Source organism: Exophiala mesophila, assembly GCF_000836275.1.
Source record: "Exophiala mesophila strain CBS 40295 unplaced genomic scaffold supercont1.4, whole genome shotgun sequence".
Classification (NCBI taxonomy): domain Eukaryota; kingdom Fungi; phylum Ascomycota; class Eurotiomycetes; order Chaetothyriales; family Herpotrichiellaceae; genus Exophiala; species Exophiala mesophila.
Genome location: NW_015622507.1, coordinates 1,700,111 through 1,723,454, shown reverse-complemented (window position 1 = coordinate 1,723,454; position 23,344 = coordinate 1,700,111). Strand labels below are relative to the sequence as shown.

Below are 23,344 nucleotides of genomic sequence, written 5' to 3'. Positions count from 1 at the left end.
TGCGAGATGATACGTCGTACAGTGGAGAAATTGGGGTGGGTCACTCGCACCCATTCAAAGACTCCACTCAACACCACACCACACCACGCCACACCACGCCACACCACACTATAGGTATATGATCATGATCACCTTGACACGAGTAGGTAGGTAGGCAGGCAGGGCAATGTCCGTGACGAAAGGTCTGTTGGTCAGTGCTTGCCATGCAGCCAACGTCATACCCCTCCCTCAACCCCTTGCCCACCCCCACGAGTGCTTCTACTCATCTCATTTGTGTGTGGGTATCATGACTTGGTACTCGTGCTCACTACTGACAGATATCACAACGCCTGCTAAAACAAACAAAACCCCGTCTCAATCTACCCCTGTAGGACGCCCACGTATCCTCGATCCCGGAAAACTTGCATTACGAACAAGCGACACACAGCGCCATAGCGGTAGACACGACCAGTACGAAGAACCAAAATCAAGCCTGTTCCTGAATAATCATCCTCGCAGCCATCTCTAGGCAAAAAATTTGGCACTCATACTGCCATCACGTCAACTGCAAAACAGCATCTGGCTTCATCGATGATCTCGGCTAGCATTCTCTGCGAATCTTGATTGTCGAGACCAAACAATCGTCTTTTTGACAGCTCGTGGGCATTCTGTCAAAGTTATGGCGGCGATACTGACCTCGAGGTCGAGATCGAGGTCGAGGTCGAAATCCTGATCCAAATCCATATTCTGATCAGACTTTGCCTCCAAGAATGTAGGCAATTTAGATGCTGTGAGGTTGGAAACGGAGTCTCTGCTGGAGAAGGAGACACCAGCAAAGCTGACACTATCAGTTGACCATGTGCCATGCGTCACCATTCTTTGCATGAGACTTATGTCAACCCGCTCCTTGCTATCCAGGTAGGTTGACAAGGTAGGTTCTTCCGGCACAGTGAGGAGAGTAAAGGCCGTCAACGGAATGCGGCGACGACTACAGTCTTGGTTAGTTGACCAGGAGCGATATCAGCCATGCTTCCGTGTTCAAGGTCGACCTACCGGCACGGGGCATGGTTGCGTGTGAGAGGCGGCTGAGTGACCATGATCTTGGTAGTCATCTTCGGTGCAGCAAGTGGGTAGTGTAGAGCCATGTAGCAGAAATTTGGGGATCACTCGGAGCAATTGCCAGGGCGGATTGGAAATGATTCAAGATGTTGAAGATGGCTTTTCTGGAGAGGAGGGTAGATATAAAGAAGTGAGAGAGAAGAGGTGGGCATCGTGGATACCCTGACGCTGGCCCTATACTTCCCTTGAACATGGTGCATATGGTGCGTAAGGCGCTAGCACTCAAGACGCGATGCCATTCGATGAAATTGATGCGCAACCCAGTGTCCCCAAACACCTTGTAACCTGTTTTGGCTAGCGCCATTGCTTGCTGAACCTCGACTCATACTGCCACTTGTAACGCCAGGCTCTTCAAACTTCTGCACACGCGGACGAGCATGAGTCTCGCATTGAGTAATGGACCATAATTATCGACCTCCAGACCATACTAAGAGGATGTGACAAATTTTGAAGGTTTGCTGTGGGAAGTCGAAAGGAGCTGCGCCGGTCCCGAATGCCAAGAAAGCAAACCAGGGTGTGCAAGGATGGGGATCCATCATATGTCCATCATGTGTCCGTTCGGCTTCCGCCTACCTCGACACTTGCTCCCTGCATAGATACTGGCACTCAGTCTTTTCTGATACCCTCTTTGCTGGCATTGCGCCGTCTCGAGTGAAGCCTCGACGAGTAAATTATTTTGCAGCCGGTAGAAGGCGACTTGATTAGCCGATTTTTGCCGAGCCTTTTGGGTCTGATGCAATATAGTTGGAGCTCTGGATGGTGATTCTAGCGTCTGGCTGACCGAAACGGTCAGATACCTGTCAGATACCAGTCAGATACAGGCCAGCAAAAGCCATGGACACTCTGCTCGACTAGCCTCAGGACATCCTTTCGTATTTGACCATGTTTCCGGATGACGCGTTGATGGAGTGTCTTGTAGTCAAGCTATGATACAAGTACCATGATGGGGTGTAAACCCGGCGTGTCTCTGGCTTTGGGGTGCAAGACAGGTCTCCAAGACTTGGTGAATTCGAAAAGCATGGAGGCCAGTGCTAGATTCTGGAAACAGAGGAAGGAATTCCAAATGCTGTTCCATAACTGAACCTCGCAAGTCAAGTCCGGAGCAAGTGGTCATCAGCGAGTATCGGTTATCGTCGAAAAATAAAGGTAGAATATGGCAGCGAAGTAGAGACTGATGATGTCTGCGCAAGCTCTACACCATTGGTGCGACTCAGGTGTGTGTGCGCTTTGGCGCATGTAAAACGTAACGTGCATGCTAGTCAGCAGAGTACCCGAACATGGCGTGCCATCAAATGATAGCGATCGACCCCAGAGGGATGAACAATGTTGTTAGTTTGCGCCATAAACTCGCTGTGGAGGGCTGATTCATAGTTCCAATATTGAGTGATGACGAATGACTTGTACCTAGTTCAGTACATGTTACAACGTGGTAGTCTGGACTAGCAAATGGAGGAATTGTCCAGACAAGGATGTGGAGGAGTAGTCTGCCTTCACATAACGGTATGGTCATTATTGAAACTCATGTTGATAGACTGAAGGTATTGGTTCAACTTCCTTGACGCAGCGCATGGGCTTACCTGTGTTTTGCGCAATTGAACTTGGTGTGATGGCCAATTTCCTGGAGACCTGCCAGGGGACGGTGGAGGGTTGTAGGAAGGTGCTGAGTTCTCGTTTAGGAAATTCGAGTTCAACACAATGTCGACTGGATTGACATGGAAGATCTGTATCTGATGCGGAGCAGTTATAGATCATCACTTGCTGAGGGCGGTGTTACTGGCAACGACATAGATTTTGTGTTGGCAATGAAGTCCAACTTAAGAACCTGGAGGAGAAAGAGAGCGCAGCGGCAAGGGCCGAGACGACGAAAGTAAGCTATTCCATAACGGGCCTAGCGGGCTAGGAGCCCGAGGCAGCCGCAAGGGAGCCGCACATGCCCACACCTGACGGCATAGCTCCTTCCTTGGAAGGTCTTGCCAAGATATCTCTGCCCCTCTGCACGTGCTAACAATGGCAAGGCTGATGATGGGTTCAAATAAATTTACATAGACGACGAGTCTCTATGGACATGAAACACTAGCACTCGAGAAGCTGAGTTTCTAGTCCTTTGAGCTCTCAGTCAAGATCGACAAGATTTTGGTCCTCAATGGACCAGGCGCTCCCTTCGATTCATGCTATCTATCGCTTGACACTGTCCTCCATCGCAGCCTACAACTCCACGCGCGGATGGTGGAGACTGTTCCATCTTCCACTCTCCCTCAACGACCCCAACCAACCACCCATACCTCCCTTCTTCAGTGCGATTCAGCAGCGTTGATCCCTCCTAGCCTTCTCCCACGCTGACCTATACTGTTAGAATTATTTCCCCTCAGTGGTGGCAAGTCAGTGGCAATCCAATAGTCAGCCATCGGCCAAACCGAGGGGCGGTGCAGAGTTGTCCAGAGACCTCGTCAGCTCATCCGACACACTTTGAAGTTATCGAACAGGAGCTGAATGGCAATGCACATTCTGAGTGAAGGTCGTGACACCTTGACAATGACAACGCCTGCGGATGGCGGTCGCATGAATCCACCAATTTGGAGATTCTTGGCTTCCTCAAACGGAGAGGTGAACGACATGTGGTCGAAACACCGCAATGTGACATGGGTGGCCAAGACTCCCAAACAATCCAATATTCCATGAAATCCCATGTTCAGACTGAGAGCAAGGGGGAAGTTGAATGGGATTGTGTCCAGAGACCATCCCATGTGCCCATTCATCCTCATCTATCGCCAAATTCCTTTCGACGAGATCGATAATCACCCAGTCAAGGCTTCGAACCACAATGCTGACCTCAGTCTTCAGAATTGACACTAGTGACCCATTTCAGTGTGGCAAAAAAGACCAGCAGGATCAAACAAGGAAGCGTTGTCGCGGCGCATTGATCGAAACTCAACCAAGCAACTTCTAACTTCTGACACGGTCGCAGCAACACCTGACAGGATCGCCACCATCGACCCATCACTCCGCCACCTTCAATAAGGCATCCTATTCTCTCCTCAAGGCGGAAGAAAGCCTTCGCTTGTCTGTCAGAGGCGCAGGATGCATCATCACGAACACAGATCTTGTGGTTATCGTGCTTGACAGATAAACAGGCAACCGCACTACCTCTGCAGACACGGAGGTGTCACTGTTGTGACGTTGACGCCTAGAATCGGGAAGTTAACGTGATAGAGACTGCCCCTGAAGCTTGTCTGGTTGAACTGGAGAGCGTAGTGTCCACGCACGTCACGCTGTGGGATTTGCTGGCTTTCAGGACGCCTTCTTGCTTCTCTACGGCAGAATTGATTCGAGGACATGCTCACCGTATGTGCAAGGCACTTGGCAAGCGGATTTCTGATAGAATTCCCATTCGCCGAAAACTTGGTCCTGCAGGCTTGATTTGGTGATTCGAGTGCGAAGCATGTACGTAGCTGCGTGCACGACGAGATGCCTTCGGATACTGCACGCCTCACCAAGCCTTGCTTTCCGGTCTGGATATTCAAAACATTACTGTAAGGCAATCGCACTTCCTTGCAGATGATCAAGACCGGTGGAACTATGCATATCATACGTTCTGAAATTGAGGGCCTAACGAAGGAGGGCGAGGGCTCTCATCAGCTTTCAGGCCCCCGTAAATCCAGGCGGAAGCTACCTGTCGTCCCCCGGGGCCGGACCCAAAAAAAGTCTCAGGATCGAAGGCTCAGCAATCAGGATGCCCAGCATGCCATGGAACACCGGTAACTCCCGTAGGTGACACCTACGAAAACCCTTGGTACTACTTACTTTTACTTTTTACGGAGTATGTGATTTGTTGCCTGGTTTTGACGTTGGTTGTCACTGGGGTCCAATAATTGACGGGCGGATCGCACTACTTGACCGCCGGCTGGAACCCAAACAGGTACCGTTTCACAGAGGATTCCCAAGCGATCGGGCCTTGAGTGACCTTGATTGCCTTGTTACTTTTTGCCAGATCTTTTTCACCTATGCACAAACGAACAGGAGATGCGTTATTATTGACCTAGAAGAGCTAGATTCTATGGCTGGAGATCCTCCCAGTGCATTAGCCAATTTGGGAAGCACCAACGACTCCTGACAATGTCTCGAGAGTCGCATTGTCCCAAAAATGCAAGAAGAAATACAGGGAGCAGACTATTCATATAAGGCATATGCGATGCGATCGCTCCGAGCTGATAAATGGATAAAGAAGGTGTGCATTGACTGTCTACTCATATCTAGCCACAAGAGTGAAGAGAATACGAAGGAGTATGAGGAGCTGGAGGAGGAGCAGCAGCAGCAGCAGCAGGCTCTTAAGCCTAATGGAGGAAGGAATGAAGCCTAATTGGTATAGACTTTCGTAGGAGCAGATACTCTCTACAACAGGAACGGGTTTCGTAATAGAACTGAGTCAAAAGTTGACTTCAATGTCAAAACATCATACGGCTCCAGAGATAACCTCGCCGATAGGTGAGTCAGATTGAAGATTTACTTTATCAGCACTTTCTGATAGAATTATTCACTGTCAGAGATCATGTTCATGTTGGTGTTGGTGTTGATGTTTATGCCATGGTAAGGGTGAATTATGTGGACTGAGCCTAATCACGTGACATCAATTTTTCAACGCTGGAAGAATGGGCTGATATGGTCACGTGGTTGATCAATGCCCAGGTAGCTACAAGTGGTTAATTGGCCAAAGAGGCAGTTGGTCTAGGCGACTTGGGGTCCGAATCAGCCCTAAAGGTGCCCAAATTGATGCCGAGGATCAGCCACGCCACCCCCATAAGCTGCCCAGACGGCCCTTACTCAGAGCCCAAGTGGCTTAAGTGGCTGTACCCCGTGACTCCCAAGCTGATCGACGTACTGTACGTACAGTGGTTATCGATAACACTGCGATTTCCTCAAGTGCGAAACAAATGCGTACTTGGGATGATGTTGATGTAGACTTTCTTTTGCCCACCATTGTCTCTTCTCCGAAAGAGGCCACTTGTCGCCGCCACACAGCGTCAACCTCAACATCTGTCTATTTGACAACACAATAGAGTTGAGTCTCTTCTTGGTCAGTCATGATCTACTCTGGCTGAAGACGCACTCTCCTTGATCCAAACCAACGACTACCTCACTACCTCACCACCGCACTCCTCCCCCTTCCTCCAAGCCATGGCGCCCGTCTTGCCATGTGCCCAAATCAAGCTATCCTATCCGCTCGCCGCTGCAGATTTTGATCCTCTCAACAAAGACTTCCTCCTTGTCGGTGGAGGTGGCGGCTCTTCCTCCACCGGTGTACCTAACAAGATTTCGTTGATCGACTCTGCTCGACGAGAAACCCTACGAGAATTGGTGGACATTGAGCTTGCCAAAGACGAGGATTCGGTCACGACACTCGCAATCGCCGAGACCGGAGAAGGCTCTACAGGAGAGAAGTTACAGTCACATCTCACCGTCTATGCGGGGATCAACAGCTCAGCTGCTAGTCAGGCGGCAGGCAAGAATGAACATCTAAGATCATTTCGGATCCAGTTACCCCAAAGGAGGAGTAAGGATGACTTGGGCGCCGTCGATAAACCCCAAGGTGGAGTCTCACGAACCGAGGCGACAAAGGCATTAAGTCGCGCGGCAATCTTCAAGTCCGCCACCGGCAGCAAGAATGAAACATATCAGAGAGTTCTCCGGGTCAATCGCAACAACAGCAATAGCCCCTTGGCCGCGATTGCGTCTGGCCTAGCTCCAGAGAACGAGGTGATTGTGTTTCGCGCCTCATCAACTCCCACTTCCAAAGACGAGATATCACGCATCAATCTGGGAAAGCGTGAAGCGGCTGACCTAGATCTACATTCAAGCCCGGCAGGCTCTTCTAGCGACTCGAAGTTGGCTTATTGTACCGATGATGAGGTCTTCATACAGTCACTCCAAGTAAAAGGGTCGAAAAAGCCGGATGCACCGGTATCCCTGTATCGCACTCCTGAATCCACCATGACCCTTCCCAGCAACAAAAGGCCTAAGTTTCGCGCAATCCGATTTCTCGACGCCAAAACACTCCTCCTCCTGCAGAATCTCCCAAATCGCGGCGGTGCAGTGCTTCTAGTCCTGAAAATATCCGAGGACAACCGGCAGTCACAGATCCGTCTACGAAAGCGCCTCAACAAGACGACCAAGGTGGCCGTTGGCCTAGAAGTCGCCCGTCTCAGTGCGGCTGACCAAAGCGATACACAGCAGGTGATTGCTGTGTCAGGACAGAACAGCTCAATTGAGATCCTGGTCCTTGACTTTCTGGATTCCACCTACCGCAGCTTCAAGCCATATACTCATCTCGAGAATGTCCACAGTGGACCACTTACGAGAATCGCCTTTTCAAACTTCCTTCCTCCACCCACATTCGATATGAAAAGCAACCCGCCGTCACAACATCTCCGCCTGGCGTCAGTAGGTGTCGATCAGTACGTTCGAGTTCACTACATTCCACTTCGACCCTACGTGAGTCGGTCCAGTAAAACACCTCGATATGTACTCATCCCACCAAGCTCGAACATGTCACAGACAACGATCGGCATGATCTATGCCCTGGTCATAGTGGCAATAGCAGCATTCTTCATGCAAGCATTCACCGAGATCCGCGGCGCCACACCACCTATTCTAGGCGCAACCAATTGGCTATCTCCTCGAATGCAAGACTGGATTGCTCGTCCATATCTAGGCGCAGAGATATTGAAACAGGCGCCCGCCCAAATGGCCCACGAAGCCGAACACGCAGCGGATATCGCCAAACAACAAATCTCCAATATTCCCGACATCGACGACATTACCCACGCAGTAGAGCATACTTCTTCCGTGTTGAAACAACAGTTGTCTGATCTAGTAGCTGAAAATACCAATTTGGAGACCCCAAAAGCCATCATCCTTCGTGATGAAGGTGTGGGTGAGATTTCAACAGAGATTATCCAGCATGATGTCGATTTGGTCAAGGAGGAGACGGTCAAAAGGTGGGACGAGTTGAGTCAGGCGCAGCAGAGGACGTGGAAGTTGAAGCTTAAAGAGGCAGGGCATTGGGCCGAACACCAAGGTGAAAGTGTATTCAAAGGTCTTTTGTTCTCTGTTCTCAGGGATGTCATCCATGGATAGAGAGTGAGTGACAGATATCCACTCATTGCAATCTATTCAATGGATTTCCATATCCACCGACTATTCTACATGATATACAGGATATATGATACATATCTCGATCTACCCGTCTCTGCTCTACTCTGCTCTCTCACCCAACAGCTATAGCTAGCTCTGTCCCACCCTATCCTACACCAAAAACACCCCACTATTCGAATGAACAACCATCCCGGTTGCATTACAATCCCTCAAACAATACAAATACGCCTCCGCCAAATCCTCCGGCTTGCCCACCATCCCCGTTGGATTCGTCTCTCTCAACCCCTTGAAAAACTCTCCCCTCACCTCCTCCTTCATCCCCCTCCACAGATCCGTATCTATCACCCCCGGCGCCACACAATTAACCCTAATCGGAGCCAGATCAAAGGCCAACTGTCTCGCCAACCCATTCAACCCGGCCCCAATCAACGCCAACATCGCCCACCCGCCTGCAATCGGTTTCTCTGAAATTGATCCCCCGGTCAATGTAATTGACGAAGTCGCCTGTTTCTTCAAATACCGACTTCCAATCTTGACCACTAAAATCGCAGCTATTGTGCGAACTTGGTTACATTTCTGCCATTTGTCCAATGTTATTTCATCTAGTGGGATGGTGGGTAAGCGGTCGCCGGCCATGTAGATGATATGATCAATAGGATCGCGGATTTTGTGGAAGAGGAGTTGGATGTTCTCTTCGACTTGGGGACTGGAGAGGTCGCATGCATAGCCCGAGATTCGGTCTGATGCGTCCGGGTAATCGGTCTTGAGGGAGGTGATGACTTGAGTGAGTTTGGATTCTCGTGATGAGGAGAGGATGACGGTGGCGCCGTATTCGATCAGGGCTTGGGCCACGCTGATGCCAACGCCGCCGGTTCCGCCTACCAGGAGGATGCGTTGGTTGTGGAGTTTGTTGGTGAAGCGTGGGGTTGACATTTTGAGCCCTGAGGGAGAGGTCAAGGGGAGAGAGGTTTGAGTACCTAGGATTTGGTTTCTTTTGGTTCGAAGATGATTGAGATGGAGAGGGTTGGATATTGACTTGGATTGTAGGCTATGTGGTCTCTTTCCTCATCCATATTCCAGTTCCTTCCTGAAATCTATTTCTTTATATCTCTGGACATTCATCTGGTCACGTCACGCCTTCCTTGTTTTCTTCCTTACCTCCTTCCTCCATCCCTCTCGGTAAATCCGAGCCCTCTTCTCAGTTCCCCATTATCTCCGTCCCAAAACCAACCATCCTAGGAAGGAAAAAACCTTGTGTAGCAAGGCTTTCCGCGCAGACGTAGGTTAACATTACCATCTCCGGAATATTGTTTAAACGGCGAAAATAGGTCTGCTGGATGAACAATTACGAGCACTGCATTCATGTCCAAGCGATGTCATCAGACCAAATAGTAGGTGGGTGGAAGCTTATCTGCCTTGGCTTTTGCGGAGTTAAACGTACGGAGTAGGATGCTGACGGTGAGTGCCGCTGCTTTTGGCGGAGGTGCCTTTAAATGTATCGTTAGCGCCTTAATAACCCTATAAGTTTCTGCGCATATCCAGGTGTCAAGCAGGGAACGTGAGTCACTGCCTAAAGCACTCAGAGAGGATGTCGGAAGCTCTGTTGATGCTCAAGTAGAGCAGTCTATTTGACATAGATATATCTCGTTTACTGAGCGTCCCAGCTTCTTCAAGGGCCCCGCTCTCCATTCCAGATCTCAGGCGCACGCCGACCTTTCACCCCCGTGTGTGTATCGGCAGCGACATCCTTCTCTTGTCTAATGTGCAAATTGGAAGTCCTTTCTCTTGTTTCCCGAGTCCTTTGTCGTCTCAAGGTATTCTAACCTTTGCTCCGCTGTCAACGAATCCCATTCCTTGGCTCTGACCTTATTGCGCCAAACGTAGTAGGCTTTGGTCAAGAAGTACAGTATCACGTTGACGGCGCAGATAATGGTGAGTTGACGATTTCCTCGGCGATCTATCGCGAACGAACGGTCAGTCGACAATGTCGTATGTACAATTAAAAGTAGGCAGAAAATACTGGGGAAAGGTTGAATAGGGCAGCTTACACAGTGGAGCATCGTCCCGACGGTAGATATTGGACAAGCAGATTCCGCCTACCTGACAGAACATGCTTTTCGGTGTCCAGTTAGCAGTAATCCAGCAATTGGGTCTGATTTTGGGCTCGAACTCACTTGTAAACCGCCGCTGAGACAGTTCTTGTTCTCACAGAGTTGGAGTTCCGACTGCACCATCCGACTTGCATTGCATGCACACTTGGATAAGACAGAAGAACCGTCAAGACGGCGAACTTCACCCACGACCCAGTTTCGTCAGGAAGTACAGCTAATGCAAGGATGCAGGGGAAAATCCATAGCTGGGCGGCAGCCCCGAGCAATGCACGTTGATTCCAGATCTCGGAGAAGTACGTGATAATGAGCATCTAAGACCCGTCAGTGATGTCTGTTTCGGAAATGATTAGATTGGATCCAAATACGGTGGCAGTCCCAATGACGTTTGTGGGAATACTAAGTAAATTTGCGTCAAAGGTCCCGAATCCGAGCTGTCTGAGGGTCAAAGTGAGGTACTGATCCGGAGGGCCAGGCGGGATCAAGAACATAAAGCCCAAGATATACATTGGCCACAGATCGTAGTCGATCAATGATTTCCACAGTAGCTTCAAATCAACTGCCTGTCGATTATGCATACCTCCCTTTGACGGATCGTCACGGAGAATGCGATTCACCATAATATACTCCTCGCGGTCAGTGAACCAACCTTTCGGGCGCCACCATGCTTTAGTTTGTGTCGGACTTGGGGCCATCATGAACCAACTCCAGAGACCCACACAAAGTGTTAGTAGCCCCTCAAACAGAAACAGCCATCGCCATCCTTCGTACCCGTGCCACCCTCGCAGACGAAGGAGACCGAAGGCCAAGAGGGGCGCAACGATATCCGTGACACGCAAGCTTGTCCAGAAGAGTGCCAGCCGGAATGGAAGCTCACTGCCCTTGAAGAAGTAGGACTGCACGCTTGTCAATTCAAAGACAATACATTGACATGTCGATGCACCTACCAGATATAGGATCACATCTGGGATGAAACCACCCTGAAGTAGACCCAGGAGTGCCCGACAGACTAGGAAAGAAGTCCGACCAGACAAGAAGAACTGAAAGGTAGCAACAAGACTCCAACAACACATGATGGTGGGGATCTGGTCATAGTTAGTACTCACTTTTTGTTGCAATAGAAGACAATCTAACCCAGCGATCCGGACCAAGTTTCTTACTAATCAGTTGCGAAGGAAGTTCAGCCGACAAGAAAGCGAGGCGGAATACTGTATTGCCCAAGTTGAAGTCTGGAGACCGTGTCAGCCGACGTCAACGGGATCAGGATGACGGTCTTACCGTTTGTTGTCAGATTCAGGTCTTCCAGGAAATTGTCCGTATTTGCTTGACTGAGATTGCCTCTGTCGAGATCCAGAGCGAAGAAGGCAATGCAAGCCCACAAGGTAATCTTCAGATCGATCTTGTTGATGAGAGGCTGGTTGAAGTTGGTAAGTGGTTCTTGACAAGATGAGTAAAAGAGAGGACTGCTTACAAGTTCTTCGCCCCAGGTCCAGCGCACTGAGGGGTCGAACCGATGAAGATTTTCATACTTGCTAATAGGCTGGAAATACTTGGCTGTTGCAGGATCATCGTACACTGAAGGCTGGGTTGCGATATCGTCGAGTTTGACATTCCTCTTGCCGCGTCGGAAAAGGGTCATGATAGGAAGAGTTGGAGGCTCCGTCCTTTGAAGTGCCTGGGCCTCGAGAATCTGATACCTCTTTTCCTCGAGATTCTCCTTGGACGAATCATCGTTGACAGTGACCTGAGAAGTCTGGATTTCTTTGACGGGAGAAGCCATGGCGAACGACAAGTTAAACAACCTTTTCCGGGTAGTAAAACAAAGACCTTGGGGATGCGGGCTCGCTCCCTCTCCCTCTCTCTCTCTCTCTCTCTCTCTGTGCGTGTATGTGCTACTTCACAACATTAAAGATCGACTTGGTGATATCATTTTATATCCCTGGCGAATGGACCCGGTATCCAGTCACGCAAGAAACTCAAGAATTCTGTGCACTGTACTGAAGGCCCTTTGGTATGTCTTGGAATATCTGGGCAAACGCGCCATTTTCATATTTGCCATGTTGTCGACAAGTATCTGGATCGAGGTTATGAATGCCTAGAAACGGTAATGAATATAGTGTTCTTGGATGGCTTCTGGGCATCCATGTCGCAATATGGCTCCAAATTGACGGTATATAGATATTCAACGATTTCCGTCTGAAGCCGGGGTTTGACTGTAGTTTTGTCGCCCTGGCAGTACACATGGCTGTCTCAGCCGACGAAGAGGTCCTGCAAGCCTCATCTTCGTGAGAACACACGTAATTGGCCAAGACAATTGCGAGAGCACTACATTTTAGTTTGGACGACTATTAGAACTGGTGCTGCTTGGATTGGCTATTGGTCTGAAATTCTGGAAACCAGAATGAGGTTGATCACTTGGAAATGATGAACCTTTGTGGACGAATAACGTCAGATTTGCGAACCGTTGGCTTTGCTTGGCTCTCTACATCCAAATCCAAAAGCGAGGCTACTAGCGCAACACAGTTTGGATAACGTATTTCGCAATAGCTCTACCCTTTGGAGACGCTGCATCCATGTCTATAGCTTTGAAATCTCATGAAGATTATTATGAGCATCAAAACGGATATGTCCGTACTTGATTCCCCAGGCAAATAGACCACTGTCAAACCAGGAAAGTGGATCTGCGTCTATTGTATACCATCCATTTAGAACTGTTGCACGTGTCGAGACAGGCTCCCCAACCAATCAAACAGCACATGAAAGCAAGCACACTCGGGCTGCCGGTCAGAACCCATCTCTAGATGGGTTGAATCTACGGAGTATGTGCACATCCGACATTCTGCCCATGCGCTTGTGGCGGGACGCTCCACTGTGCCGTTCAAATGTATGAATTCTGACAAATGATGTGCCTCGGAGTGATGAAATATCGATGGCATCATTTTTGGAGAAGAGGAGGGGCACTATCTCCCCTCCACCGTCTCCTCAACAGTCTCGATGAAACTGCCTACACTTCTTGACTTGGGGGATTGGTGGCTAGTCTGCTACGTCCGCCATAACAGTCAGCGTGTTCTTATAGCGAGGGCAAAAGCGGCAGCGAGCTAAGTCTACTACCATACCTGAAACGGCAGACTACTGGACGGAGTTAAACCTCTTTGTTCCTTAACCCGGTGGGATTTATGGAATTAAGCTATTGCCAAGACCTTTTGACGAATGCTTCGATTTCCCTGGTCTTTGAAGGTGGCCGTTGATTCCTATTCTACCGGGCTTATAGTCAGATGTGATGGCCTATTAGATGAGCTAGCGTCAAGTGGCTGGTCTATTTCGTGGTGAGGCCCAACCTAGATGGACTGAACTGAGCGAGTCATCCTTAGTGAACTCAAGGATCTGTATTGTTATGTAAGCTTGTCCATCCTTGCATCAAGGGCTTCAATTTTCTGAATTCTTGATTTTGTGTGGCAGCTTCTCATGTTCACATTCAACCTTTGTCCTAATGAATATGAGATGTATTATAAAATTTTCTCTTTTCTCTTTATCAACGTACATGTGTCTACCTTGTGTCTACCTTGAGGTTCGCTCAAGTCACGCGGTGTCGATCTTTGTTGATTAATCAACAAATTCCCAAGTCAATCTCTAGACTAGACTCTGGAGTTCTTGGGGCTCCATCCAATATGAATCTGTTCACTAAACACGAATTCGGCCTTTGACAGGTGCTATCGGCAGTTATTTGAATGTTTTGCTATGCAATTTGTCTTTGTACAATAATTTAGTCCTAGAATTGGCTTCAAGGCTGATTAATTCCTCTATTTCGTACTAGAACTGACTTCAAGGCTGATAAATCCATCCAATTTGTACTGTACTGTCTGCTGAGACGAGTATGTTTGGAAGGGATTTATAGATATGTGGTTATATCAGAAACAAGGAAAGTTCCATTCATATCAATTTTCTTGGGTCAACTCTCCCACCAGAACATATCGTAACTAGATACCCACAAGATTTAATTCTTTGCAGAATGTCCCCACCTCTTGTCCTCATAACCGGGGCCACAGGTCACGTCGGCCTCGCGACACTTGCATTGTTGCTCAAAAAAGGGTACAGAGCACGTATTGCAAGCCGGAAGCTCTCCTCCGCCGAGTCACTGAAGGACCTTCCTTCTATCCGACCTTATTCTTTGTCGATCTCTTTCGTCGAAATCCCTGATTTCCTAGCTCCAGGGGCTTTTGACAAGGCAGTGCAAGATGTCGACTACATCATCCACGTTGCATCACCCATTCCAGACCCCGATACCACGGGCAGTAGAATCGATGTGCGGCAACAATTTATCGACCCTGCCGTACAAGGAAACCTAGGGATTTTGGAATCGGCAATCAAGACAGATTCGGTCAAACGAATCATCATCACCTCGTCTGTGGCAATCTTGGACGCCCCGGCGGACGGCAGACCAGCGGGACCTGATGATGTTGGCAAAGTGTTGGACATCTCACAGTATGAAGACACGACGAATCCATGGTTGGCGTATCGAATGTCGAAAAGAGTGGCCTATCTCGAGGCAGATCGATTTGTCCGAGAGAAGAATCCAAAGTTTCAAGTGATCCATGTCCTGCCATCGTTTGTGCAGGGTCGCAATGAGTCGGTTCGGTCGGCTGAAGAGCTTCGCCAACGGGTCAGCTCCAACACGGTCATGGTCAACTATGTCTTAGGCCACCAAAGCGACCAGCCTGGGCCACAAGACCTGGTGTTGGTCGATGATGTTGCTGCCACGCATGTCGCTGCCTTGGAGGCCAAAAACCTCGTCACTGGCGATCGTTTGATCGCTGCATACCCTCTCATCACCAAGTGGGATAGCGTCGATGATATTGTGCGAAAGCTGTTTCCCCAACAAGTCGCTAGTGGTATCTTGCCACTTGGTGGTAAACAGCCTGGCGCACCTTCCGCAGGATACGACACGAGCAAAACAACCGAAAAGTTGGGCATTGTGTTTCACGGCCCAGAGGACATGGTCAAGAGTTTGATCGGGCAGTATGTCGAGCTCAAAGAGCAGGAAACAAAGTAACAGGGTGTTTGTGTGTGTGTAGGTAAAGTTGGATGGCGCACCAATTCATTGACTAGGTATCATGCAATGTAAACACCACCCATCAAGTCGGCATTTCTCTTGTTTGTGTCATCTCTCATGAACGCACTCTACTATGCGGCAATATCCGTTTTGAACACGAGAGCAACCCCGTCGTCGCCAGCCGTGACCACGCGATTTCCGCCTCCGCCCTGAACGAATCCAAGAACGCCGCCGCCTTCACCTTCACCGCGGTGCCCCCTCCATTCGTTGATGAAACCCTGCCCCGCAGCAGTGGTACCGCCCCTGACATCCCATCGTCTGAGTACACCGTCCATGCCTGCACTGGTCAAGATCCAGCCGCCGCGCTGGGGATTCCGGACGAAGTCGACCTTGACTACGGCGTACTCTTCGTGGGCCTCTTTAATATGCCGCCGGACGGCAAACCGGTGGGCGGTGTCGAATAGGGCGATGGAGCCGTCAACACTACCGGCCGCAAGCAGGGTTAGGGGTGGTGACGAGAAGGACAAAGTCTCAACACCATCGCTTTGCGCTTGAAGAGATGCAAGGATTTGGCCTGAAGACGAGGCAGATGAAGATGCTGATTGTTTGGACGCCTTGCCACGAGATTTGCCTGATTGGTCTGGCGCGGCTGGCGACGGGAGGCCAACAACCTTGATGTGTCCTCCGGCGCCTCCAACCGCGACCAGAGAGGAAGAGGTGGCTACAGAGTAGAGCCCTCCCTCAACTTCAAAGCGTTGATCTGCTGCGGTGTGGGATATGACGGCGGTGCCGGTATTGAACACGTCCCAGACATATAGACTGCCGTCTTCCGAGACAGTGGCTAGGTGGGCGCCATCGGGAGTCCAGGCCCCAGCTGTGCAGGATTCGGTATGGAGATAGAAGGCTTGGATGATGGTCAGTGGTGATGATGTGTCGGCAGCATTGATTTGATAGACCCAGACTGAGCCATCGGAGGCGCCCAACGCTACCACATTTGGTTGGGATTGCGACGGATTGGAAGCCAACCAATTGATCTCTTGCACTTCAGAGGCTTCAGCAGTGAATGTCCATTTTGTCAGAGAATTGTCTGATTTCCAGGCTCGCAGTTTGCCGTCCAATCCTGCGGTCACAGCGTATTCGCCCTTGGGGAGGGTAAATGCGACTGCATTGACCGAGTCTGTGTGTCCATCTAGTTTTTGTAAAGGTTGGAGGGATTTTCTTTCGCCTTGTGGCTGCGGATTGCTCTCATACGAACTAGGTAGGACAGGTCCGTTGGGTATTGAGGCGTCAAAGATATATGCTACATCGTCACCTCCACCAGTTATGATGATATTTGGGTTGGTTGGATGCTGGGCGATTGTGAAGATGGAATCGGTGTGGGAGTCAAAGTGGGCAGACGAGTCGTTCTGAAGTTGGATCTCTTCTTCGAGGTCGTCATCATCTTCCATGGGATGATCGGCATCTGGATCTTCTTCAATCTCTTCAGCCGCATCGTCGGCATTGAAAATGTCATCATCCTCGGGGTCTTCTCTATGTTCGGGATTGGGGTTGGACATTGTGGCAGTTGAGGAGGGGTCGGAAGATGATAGCGAATTGAGAAGGAGAAGAGGACTTCGTGGGGAAGGAAGAGAGATGAAGATGAAGTATAGGCGACAGGAGGGAGGATAAGGCGAAGAAAGTTTGGTTGTTGTTTTTTTCGGCTTAGAAATTCAAGATTCTTCTCGACAACGATGTGGTTCGGGGAATTGTCATTATTCATCACGGGAAAAAAAGTGTTGGAGGGGATTGGATTGAAACGGAGGGGCAAATCGTATTGGTTGCGTCATTTTGCCCTGGGCGTGCCTGGACGTGCCTGGGGCTGGGCCGAGGGGTGAGCGGACTTTGCTGCTAGGTACCTAGGTAGGTAGGTACCTTAGGTACTCAAGTAGTCTGCTTAGGTACGGAGTACTATCACCAGCCCTAGGAGCCCTGGGAGCTCCTTGGTCGTTTCCACAGCCTCGTAGCCTTGTAAACCGCCTAAACGGATTGGATTGGGATTTCTTTGGTCACAAATGGGCCATCACGGCCAGGTTCAAAGATCTGTCACCAGACATCTTCCTGGTCTAGACTGCCTCATGAGCCATCAATTCTATTGCTTCATGAAACTACCAAATCAGTTTGAGGGCTGACCACCATCTGAAGCTCAATTTGAGTGTGAGTAATACTATGTAGATCCAAAGATCTGATAACGTTTACATAATCTCATTCAACAGACCAAGAACACCATGCGAATGATCCCTGTGAAAAGTCATTGTCATTGGTAGGTTAAGTGAGTCAACCAGAGGGAGGTAACATGGATGGGATGCCTCCCCAGCCGCTGAGGGTTTCTGGAACAAGGAGGCTGAAACAATAATGCGGATTGCGGAATACGGGTTCAGGGCTGGTCTTGGCCTTGATTGGCGGGGTTGTCACGATGAACGCGCTCATTATTCTTGATGCAACCAGCGCCTAGTAAACCCAGACATTTGCCTACTGCGCCGGTGCCCAGCGTGCCTGCTCATAGGTGGCAGTGGTCCAGCGCTTCGATGCCCTCGAGCCTCTTCTCGCTGAAGCACAGTGACTACTAGCTAATAATAATAATAATAATGACCATCAATCGCGATTTAAACTTCGTTACAGTAATGACTGGTCGCGCTCAAGGGTCCCAGCGCCTGTACGCGTATCCTCTAGGATGGACCTTGAATGCTTCAACACCGGCGAATTTTGGATTTGTTGTAAGACCGGAAAAGCATGGGAGATGTTTCAGGTGGTCTAGGGATTCAGCGGCGCTTCTGCTTGACCCTAAGTAGAGTCGACACCTTCGTATCACCAATTTCTGACGCTGATGATCTCAGGTTGTCATTCAGAATCGACGACGCACTGTGGTATGAACTGATAACGATTTGATTCTGGCTATTGGCTGCGGTGCTCACCGTCTTGTGTTAAGCAATTTCATGGGTCCAAGGTGCGCACATGATTTGCGGCTAAAGCGAGAAACATGACCGAGGGTCTGAAGGATCTAGGTAGCCACCAGAACTGTGCTCCGTGCTCCCTGCTACGGGTGGATGGGGCCGAAGCGGGTATGCTAACTGCACGGTCTGGTGGCCTAATTGGGGATTGGTCGCTCAACCTTAGCTCCTAAACCTTTCTTCGAGAGGCCTATAATCTGCGGCCAAGGTCAATCGGTTCATTACAGTTTGATCAGATTCCAGCATGTCAGGAGCGTCTACTGGGATGTTTCGCTCTTGTCTCTCGTCGCGTGGGATTATTAGACTCTCAACCCCAGGCACGGTTGAGTGCCGCCACCCGCTTTTACCCACCTCGGCCGAGGCTTATCCACCGGGGAGACTGTCCCTAATGCGCCTAATCGACGTGAACAACCCCCAGTGACCCCCCCATTGACCCCCCAAAACACTCCTCGCACACTGCAGTTGCATCGCCTACACGTACCTCCGTAGTCTGGTATCCCAAGTCAAGTGTGACAGTCCACTCAGCACCCTCAAGGCGCCCCTCTTCTGATGGACTTCTGCAGCCCCACGAGCCCTCAACTGTGAGCTGAAGAGTGTCGGGCTCTCTTCACCACTCACTTCTCGTGTTGCATGTGTCTCGCGAATGACTGGCTGGTTCAGCCCATTAAGCATTCCACTCCATCTCCATTGTTTGCCGACCCAGTCAGGCCGCTTGGTTGCTTCTTTGGTGGTCCTCTCTCACACACACTCACCACACTGACTTGAACCTTCCAAAAACCTCCCACCCATTCATTACATTCACCGACTTGCAACGACACCGTCCCTGGCTCAACTCTGTCTACAACCCATATTAAATTACTACTCCGTACGTTTTCGACGCTGAGAGATCAACCATAATAAAAGTGCAAAACGAGAACCCAGACACAGATCCAAGACAAGATAGCGACGGCGTTTGTGTAGACCGTGCACCGCGGCAAGCGGATCAAAGCGCGCCTGGACCAGTCTTGCTCCGCTCTACGGGCCCAATCCTCCTTTGCTGTTCTCGTCGTCCTCCGCTTCAGCAGAATTCGAATCGCAGTGACACCGACATCCTTCGACAATCAACCCTTCATCTCCTCACACGCCTTCATACCCGCTCCTCAGGCCCTTTCATACTCATCCTCACCATTCTCGACCTGCGCCAACTTCAGCCCGCATGCTGTTCCGCGTCGAATCTCCTCAGCCACGTCTGCCCTGGTGCTGAGTACAGATTTGCCCGACACCTCCTGTTTGACAATCCTCTCCTACACGTACCCACCCCCCTTCGAGCTCGATCCTGTCAACCATGGCCACCAGCCAGGAAAAACCGTACGTCTTATTCACAATCCCTCTACTGTATCCCACTCTGACGCTTTCTCTACTTTCTCTAGTTTCTACAGCGCGGGTCAATTCATGAATCCAGGCCCTGCACCCAGACCCCCAGTTGATCGACCCCGGCACCTCGATCTACAACGCTCTCAAACTTCGATATCCTCCATTCCAAGCAACACTTTCGAGTCCATGTCCATATCTGCAGGCCCCGCCTCTCCAGCAATCACCGCTTCCACGCCCAGTGCGCCATACTTTTCCAATGCCAGTTCTTTGTCCTTGTCCACCATCGGCAAATCCTCTGGCCCCGTGACAATCATCAAGGAAGGTCATGTCCGCTGCAAAGAAGACAAGTTTCTCTCCCAATGGAACCAGCGATATCTCATTCTACGCGAGTTCCGCTTGGACTTTATGAAAAGCGAAAATGGCAAATTAATGCAATCAATCCAACTCAATACCGTCACCGGCGTCACACGTTCTGAGGAGACTCGGATGGCCTTTGAGATCGTCCGCATTGCCAATCCCAAAGATGCATCTGGCAAGGTGGTTCTCTCTCGCGATATTCCCACTCGCACTATCACTTGTGAAGTCCGCAATGATGACGAGATCTATGATTGGATCGATAAAATCTACGAGCGATGCCCAGGTATGGGTGGTGTTAGCAACCCCACCAACTTTAGCCATCGTATCCATGTAGGATTTGATCCGCAGACTGGTGGTTTTGTTGGCTTGCCCCAGGAGTGGGAGAAGCTTTTGAACAATTCTGCCATCACACGGGATGATTATAAAAAGAACCCTCAAGCCGTCATTGAGGTTCTTCAATTCTATTCCGACCAAAAGGCTCGAGAGCAACACCCTGAAATCTATTCCCCTGGGATGAACACTCCCCCCGCCACCTCTCAATCTAATAAACAACTCGGTTTCCCCACCGGCGGCAACAATGTCGCCCCCCCACGACCTGGGGCGCCTCTAGATCCTCTGCGTTACAATGGCACTCAGTTAGGGAACAAATTTCAAGAAGCTCCAGCCCGGACAGCTACCCCACCGTCAAAACCACCAATGCAGAGATCTCAAACTGACAAAGGCTCATATGACATGGAAGCTGACGCTGCCCGCATCAAGGAAATTGCAATGCAGGAGCAGAAGCGTCGACAGGCCGAAGCAGACAGCAAAAGGGCCGCCGACAGACAACGGGAGAAGGAACGATTCGAGGAGCAATCAAGAAGGGAGCAAGAAGCTTACAATGCCTCTTTGCCCAAGACGAAACCTTCCCTAGCGCAACAGGAGCTTGGAGGTTATGGCGGCAGTCCAGATCGAACCCCAAATCGACCAGATCCCAGGTTTAATCCCGCCAGAACAGCTCCTTCGGCTCCGCAAACAGCATCATCGCGACAACAAGCACCTATCGCCCAGAGGCCCGCTCCGTCCGCTCCTACTAGTGCCAACCAGAAAACCATTCCTCAATCGTCTTCAGCACCTCAGGCGTCTCTGCGGTCCCCCGAGATCAGAGATCGTGATCGACAACCATCTCCCAGCGCTCGGTACCAGCCAGAGAGAGAAGCTCCCCGTGCAAACACGAACCCCAAAGCGCTGGTGAATGGCGCCAATGGCCAGTCTCCTGCCCGGTCCCCGGGCTCAGTGCAACAGCCCAAGCCTTTGAATGTTGCTAAGCAGCCACAGGCTAAGCCGGCCGTTGACCCTCGTAAAGAAGCTGAGATCGCTCTGACGGCTAAGAAACCGGTGGAAGAGCGAGCAAAGGAGGTCCGCATGTCAAGCATGAGCGAAAGCGAAGTCATGGCCAAGCTTAAACAAGTCGTTTCCAAGGACAACCCCCTCGAATCTTACAGCAAACAGAAAAAGATTGGCCAGGGCGCTTCCGGCTCTGTTTACGTCGCTAGGGTTAAGGAGAGTGCTACCTCAGCGGTGGCCCGAGAGTTGCATCGAACACATGGACCCAAGGGCCAGGTGGCAATCAAGCAGATGGACCTCCGCAACCAACCCCGCAAAGAGTTGATCGTTAACGAAATCATTGTGATGAAGGACTCGAAGCACCCCAACATTGTCAATTTTCTCGACTCGTTTCTGCAGGAGCAAAATAATGAATTATGGGTTGTTATGGAGTTTATGGAGGGGGGTGCCCTCACCGACGTGATCGACAACAACCCCGTCATTACTGAAGATCAGATTTCGACGATTTGCTTCGAGACTTGCAAAGGTTTGGCACATTTACACTCCCAGGACATCATCCACAGAGACATCAAGAGTGACAATGTGTTGCTCGACCGCGTCGGCAATGTCAAAATTAGTAAGTTTCCACAAGCTGGAGTTGACTACGCGCGTCCTTCTGCTAACTAGTTGATTAGCCGACTTTGGTTTTTGTGCTAAGCTCACCGAGTCTAAGAGCAAGCGAGCGACGATGGTGGGGACGCCATACTGGATGGCCCCAGAGGTTGTTAAGCAAAAGGAATATGGCTCCAAAGTGGATATCTGGTCTCTCGGAATCATGGCGATCGAGATGATTGAGTCTGAGCCACCATATCTCAACGAGGAGCCCCTGAAAGCCCTTTTCTTGATTGCCACCAACGGCACACCACGTCTGAAAAATCCCAACAAGCTTTCACGCGAACTCAAGGGATTCTTGAGCGTCTGTCTGTGTGTGGACGTGCGAAGCAGAGCGAGTGCGGATGAACTGCTCCGGAATGACTTTATGCGCATGGGATGCAGCCTTGCGAGCCTGAGTGAGTTGCTCAAATGGCGTGAGAAGGGCCGACAGTGAATGCATTTGAGACGAGAGTGAAAGGCCACAGCAGCCGGTTTGGAGCGAAGCAATGAGCGATAATGATTGGCAAGCCGCCTTCCAACTTTCTTGGATAGTGAGCGGTCTTCCTGAAGAGGATGTGCGGTACGAGACTGGGTCTTTCAAGAGGCCATGGGCGCCATGACTTTGGCTACGTGCATCCAATCACACAAACAAACACACACACAGTGAAGCCATCGGGTTAGGTTTGGGATCATCTGCTCATATCTGGGACTCTGGACACTCAAACAAGGCAAGACACGGCGATGATCACATGTCTGGTCACATGACTACGCACTTGAGGATTGACGTGGAAAGGATAATGATTTATGGCGAAGGGGAATGTTGAAAGAGGAATCAGCTTGGGCAGAGCCCCGCTGCTAATTACGTTCTTGATTTAAATTCACTGTGGCTGGCAGCCTTGACCAGGACATGGGAGTCAGTAATTCGCTTCCAGCACCGGGGAAAGGACAGGACTGGCCCAAAAGTGACGATGAGACGAATTCCATGAAGACCAGGAACGAGAGCATATATTTCGAAAATCAGTCAAGTGATATCGCACACTGGATAGATACAAACTCTGCATATTGTTTATGCATGGGAAAGAGATGGCGGTAAAGAGGGCCATTGCTCAAAGACTTTCTCGGTTCTTGAGAGAGGGAGCACATGTGGAGGGATATGAGGACACCCGCATAGTTTTCAGTGATAGTGTTGATTCAGATTCAGTACAAGATGAAAAGTTGCAGAACAAGCAAGCCTGATGTATTTTGAAAGCTGATGATGAAATGATTGTGATTGTGGACTGTTG

At 50.2% G+C, this 23,344-nt stretch overlaps 7 protein-coding genes across 7 annotated transcripts; 3 read left to right on the top strand and 4 right to left on the bottom strand.

Annotated features, from left to right (window-relative positions):
• Window positions 1–261: 261 nt before the first annotated feature.
• Window positions 262–1,193, bottom strand: PV10_05806 (uncharacterized protein). The gene is made up of 2 exons (XM_016370526.1): window positions 1,033–1,193; window positions 262–967 (listed from the first exon to the last, which is right to left on the bottom strand). The coding sequence occupies exons 1-2, from the start codon at window positions 1,122–1,124 to the stop codon at window positions 565–567; spliced, it is 495 nt and encodes a 164-aa protein (XP_016222819.1). The 5' UTR covers window positions 1,125–1,193; the 3' UTR covers window positions 262–564.
• A 2,161-nt stretch (window positions 1,194–3,354) lies between these two features.
• PV10_05805 (uncharacterized protein) lies at window positions 3,355–4,156 on the bottom strand. Its single transcript, XM_016370525.1, has one exon. It carries the CDS (start codon window positions 3,858–3,860, stop codon window positions 3,546–3,548), a length of 315 nt encoding a protein of 104 aa, XP_016222818.1. The 5' UTR covers window positions 3,861–4,156; the 3' UTR covers window positions 3,355–3,545.
• Window positions 4,157–6,066: 1,910 nt separating this feature from the next.
• On the top strand, window positions 6,067–8,420 carry PV10_05804 (uncharacterized protein). Its single transcript, XM_016370524.1, has one exon. It carries the CDS (start codon window positions 6,271–6,273, stop codon window positions 8,227–8,229), a length of 1,959 nt encoding a protein of 652 aa, XP_016222817.1. The 5' UTR covers window positions 6,067–6,270; the 3' UTR covers window positions 8,230–8,420.
• PV10_05803 (uncharacterized protein) lies at window positions 8,398–9,180 on the bottom strand (the record flags this gene model as incomplete). The annotated part of the gene is made up of 1 exon (XM_016370523.1): window positions 8,398–9,180. One exon carries the CDS (start codon window positions 9,178–9,180, stop codon window positions 8,398–8,400), a length of 783 nt encoding a protein of 260 aa, XP_016222816.1.
• Window positions 9,181–14,130: 4,950 nt separating this feature from the next.
• Window positions 14,131–17,146, bottom strand: PV10_05801 (uncharacterized protein). Its single transcript, XM_016370521.1, has one exon. The coding sequence runs from the start codon at window positions 16,959–16,961 to the stop codon at window positions 15,537–15,539; it is 1,425 nt and encodes a 474-aa protein (XP_016222814.1). The 5' UTR covers window positions 16,962–17,146; the 3' UTR covers window positions 14,131–15,536.
• On the top strand, window positions 14,365–15,405 carry PV10_05802 (uncharacterized protein; the record flags this gene model as incomplete). The annotated part of the gene is made up of 1 exon (XM_016370522.1): window positions 14,365–15,405. One exon carries the CDS (start codon window positions 14,365–14,367, stop codon window positions 15,403–15,405), a length of 1,041 nt encoding a protein of 346 aa, XP_016222815.1.
• A 2,043-nt stretch (window positions 17,147–19,189) lies between the features above and the next one.
• PV10_05800 (uncharacterized protein) lies at window positions 19,190–23,266 on the top strand. Its single transcript, XM_016370520.1, has 3 exons — window positions 19,190–19,739; window positions 19,802–22,044; window positions 22,103–23,266. The coding sequence occupies exons 1-3, from the start codon at window positions 19,717–19,719 to the stop codon at window positions 22,513–22,515; spliced, it is 2,679 nt and encodes an 892-aa protein (XP_016222813.1). The 5' UTR covers window positions 19,190–19,716; the 3' UTR covers window positions 22,516–23,266.
• The last annotated feature ends 78 nt before the right edge of the window (window positions 23,267–23,344 follow it).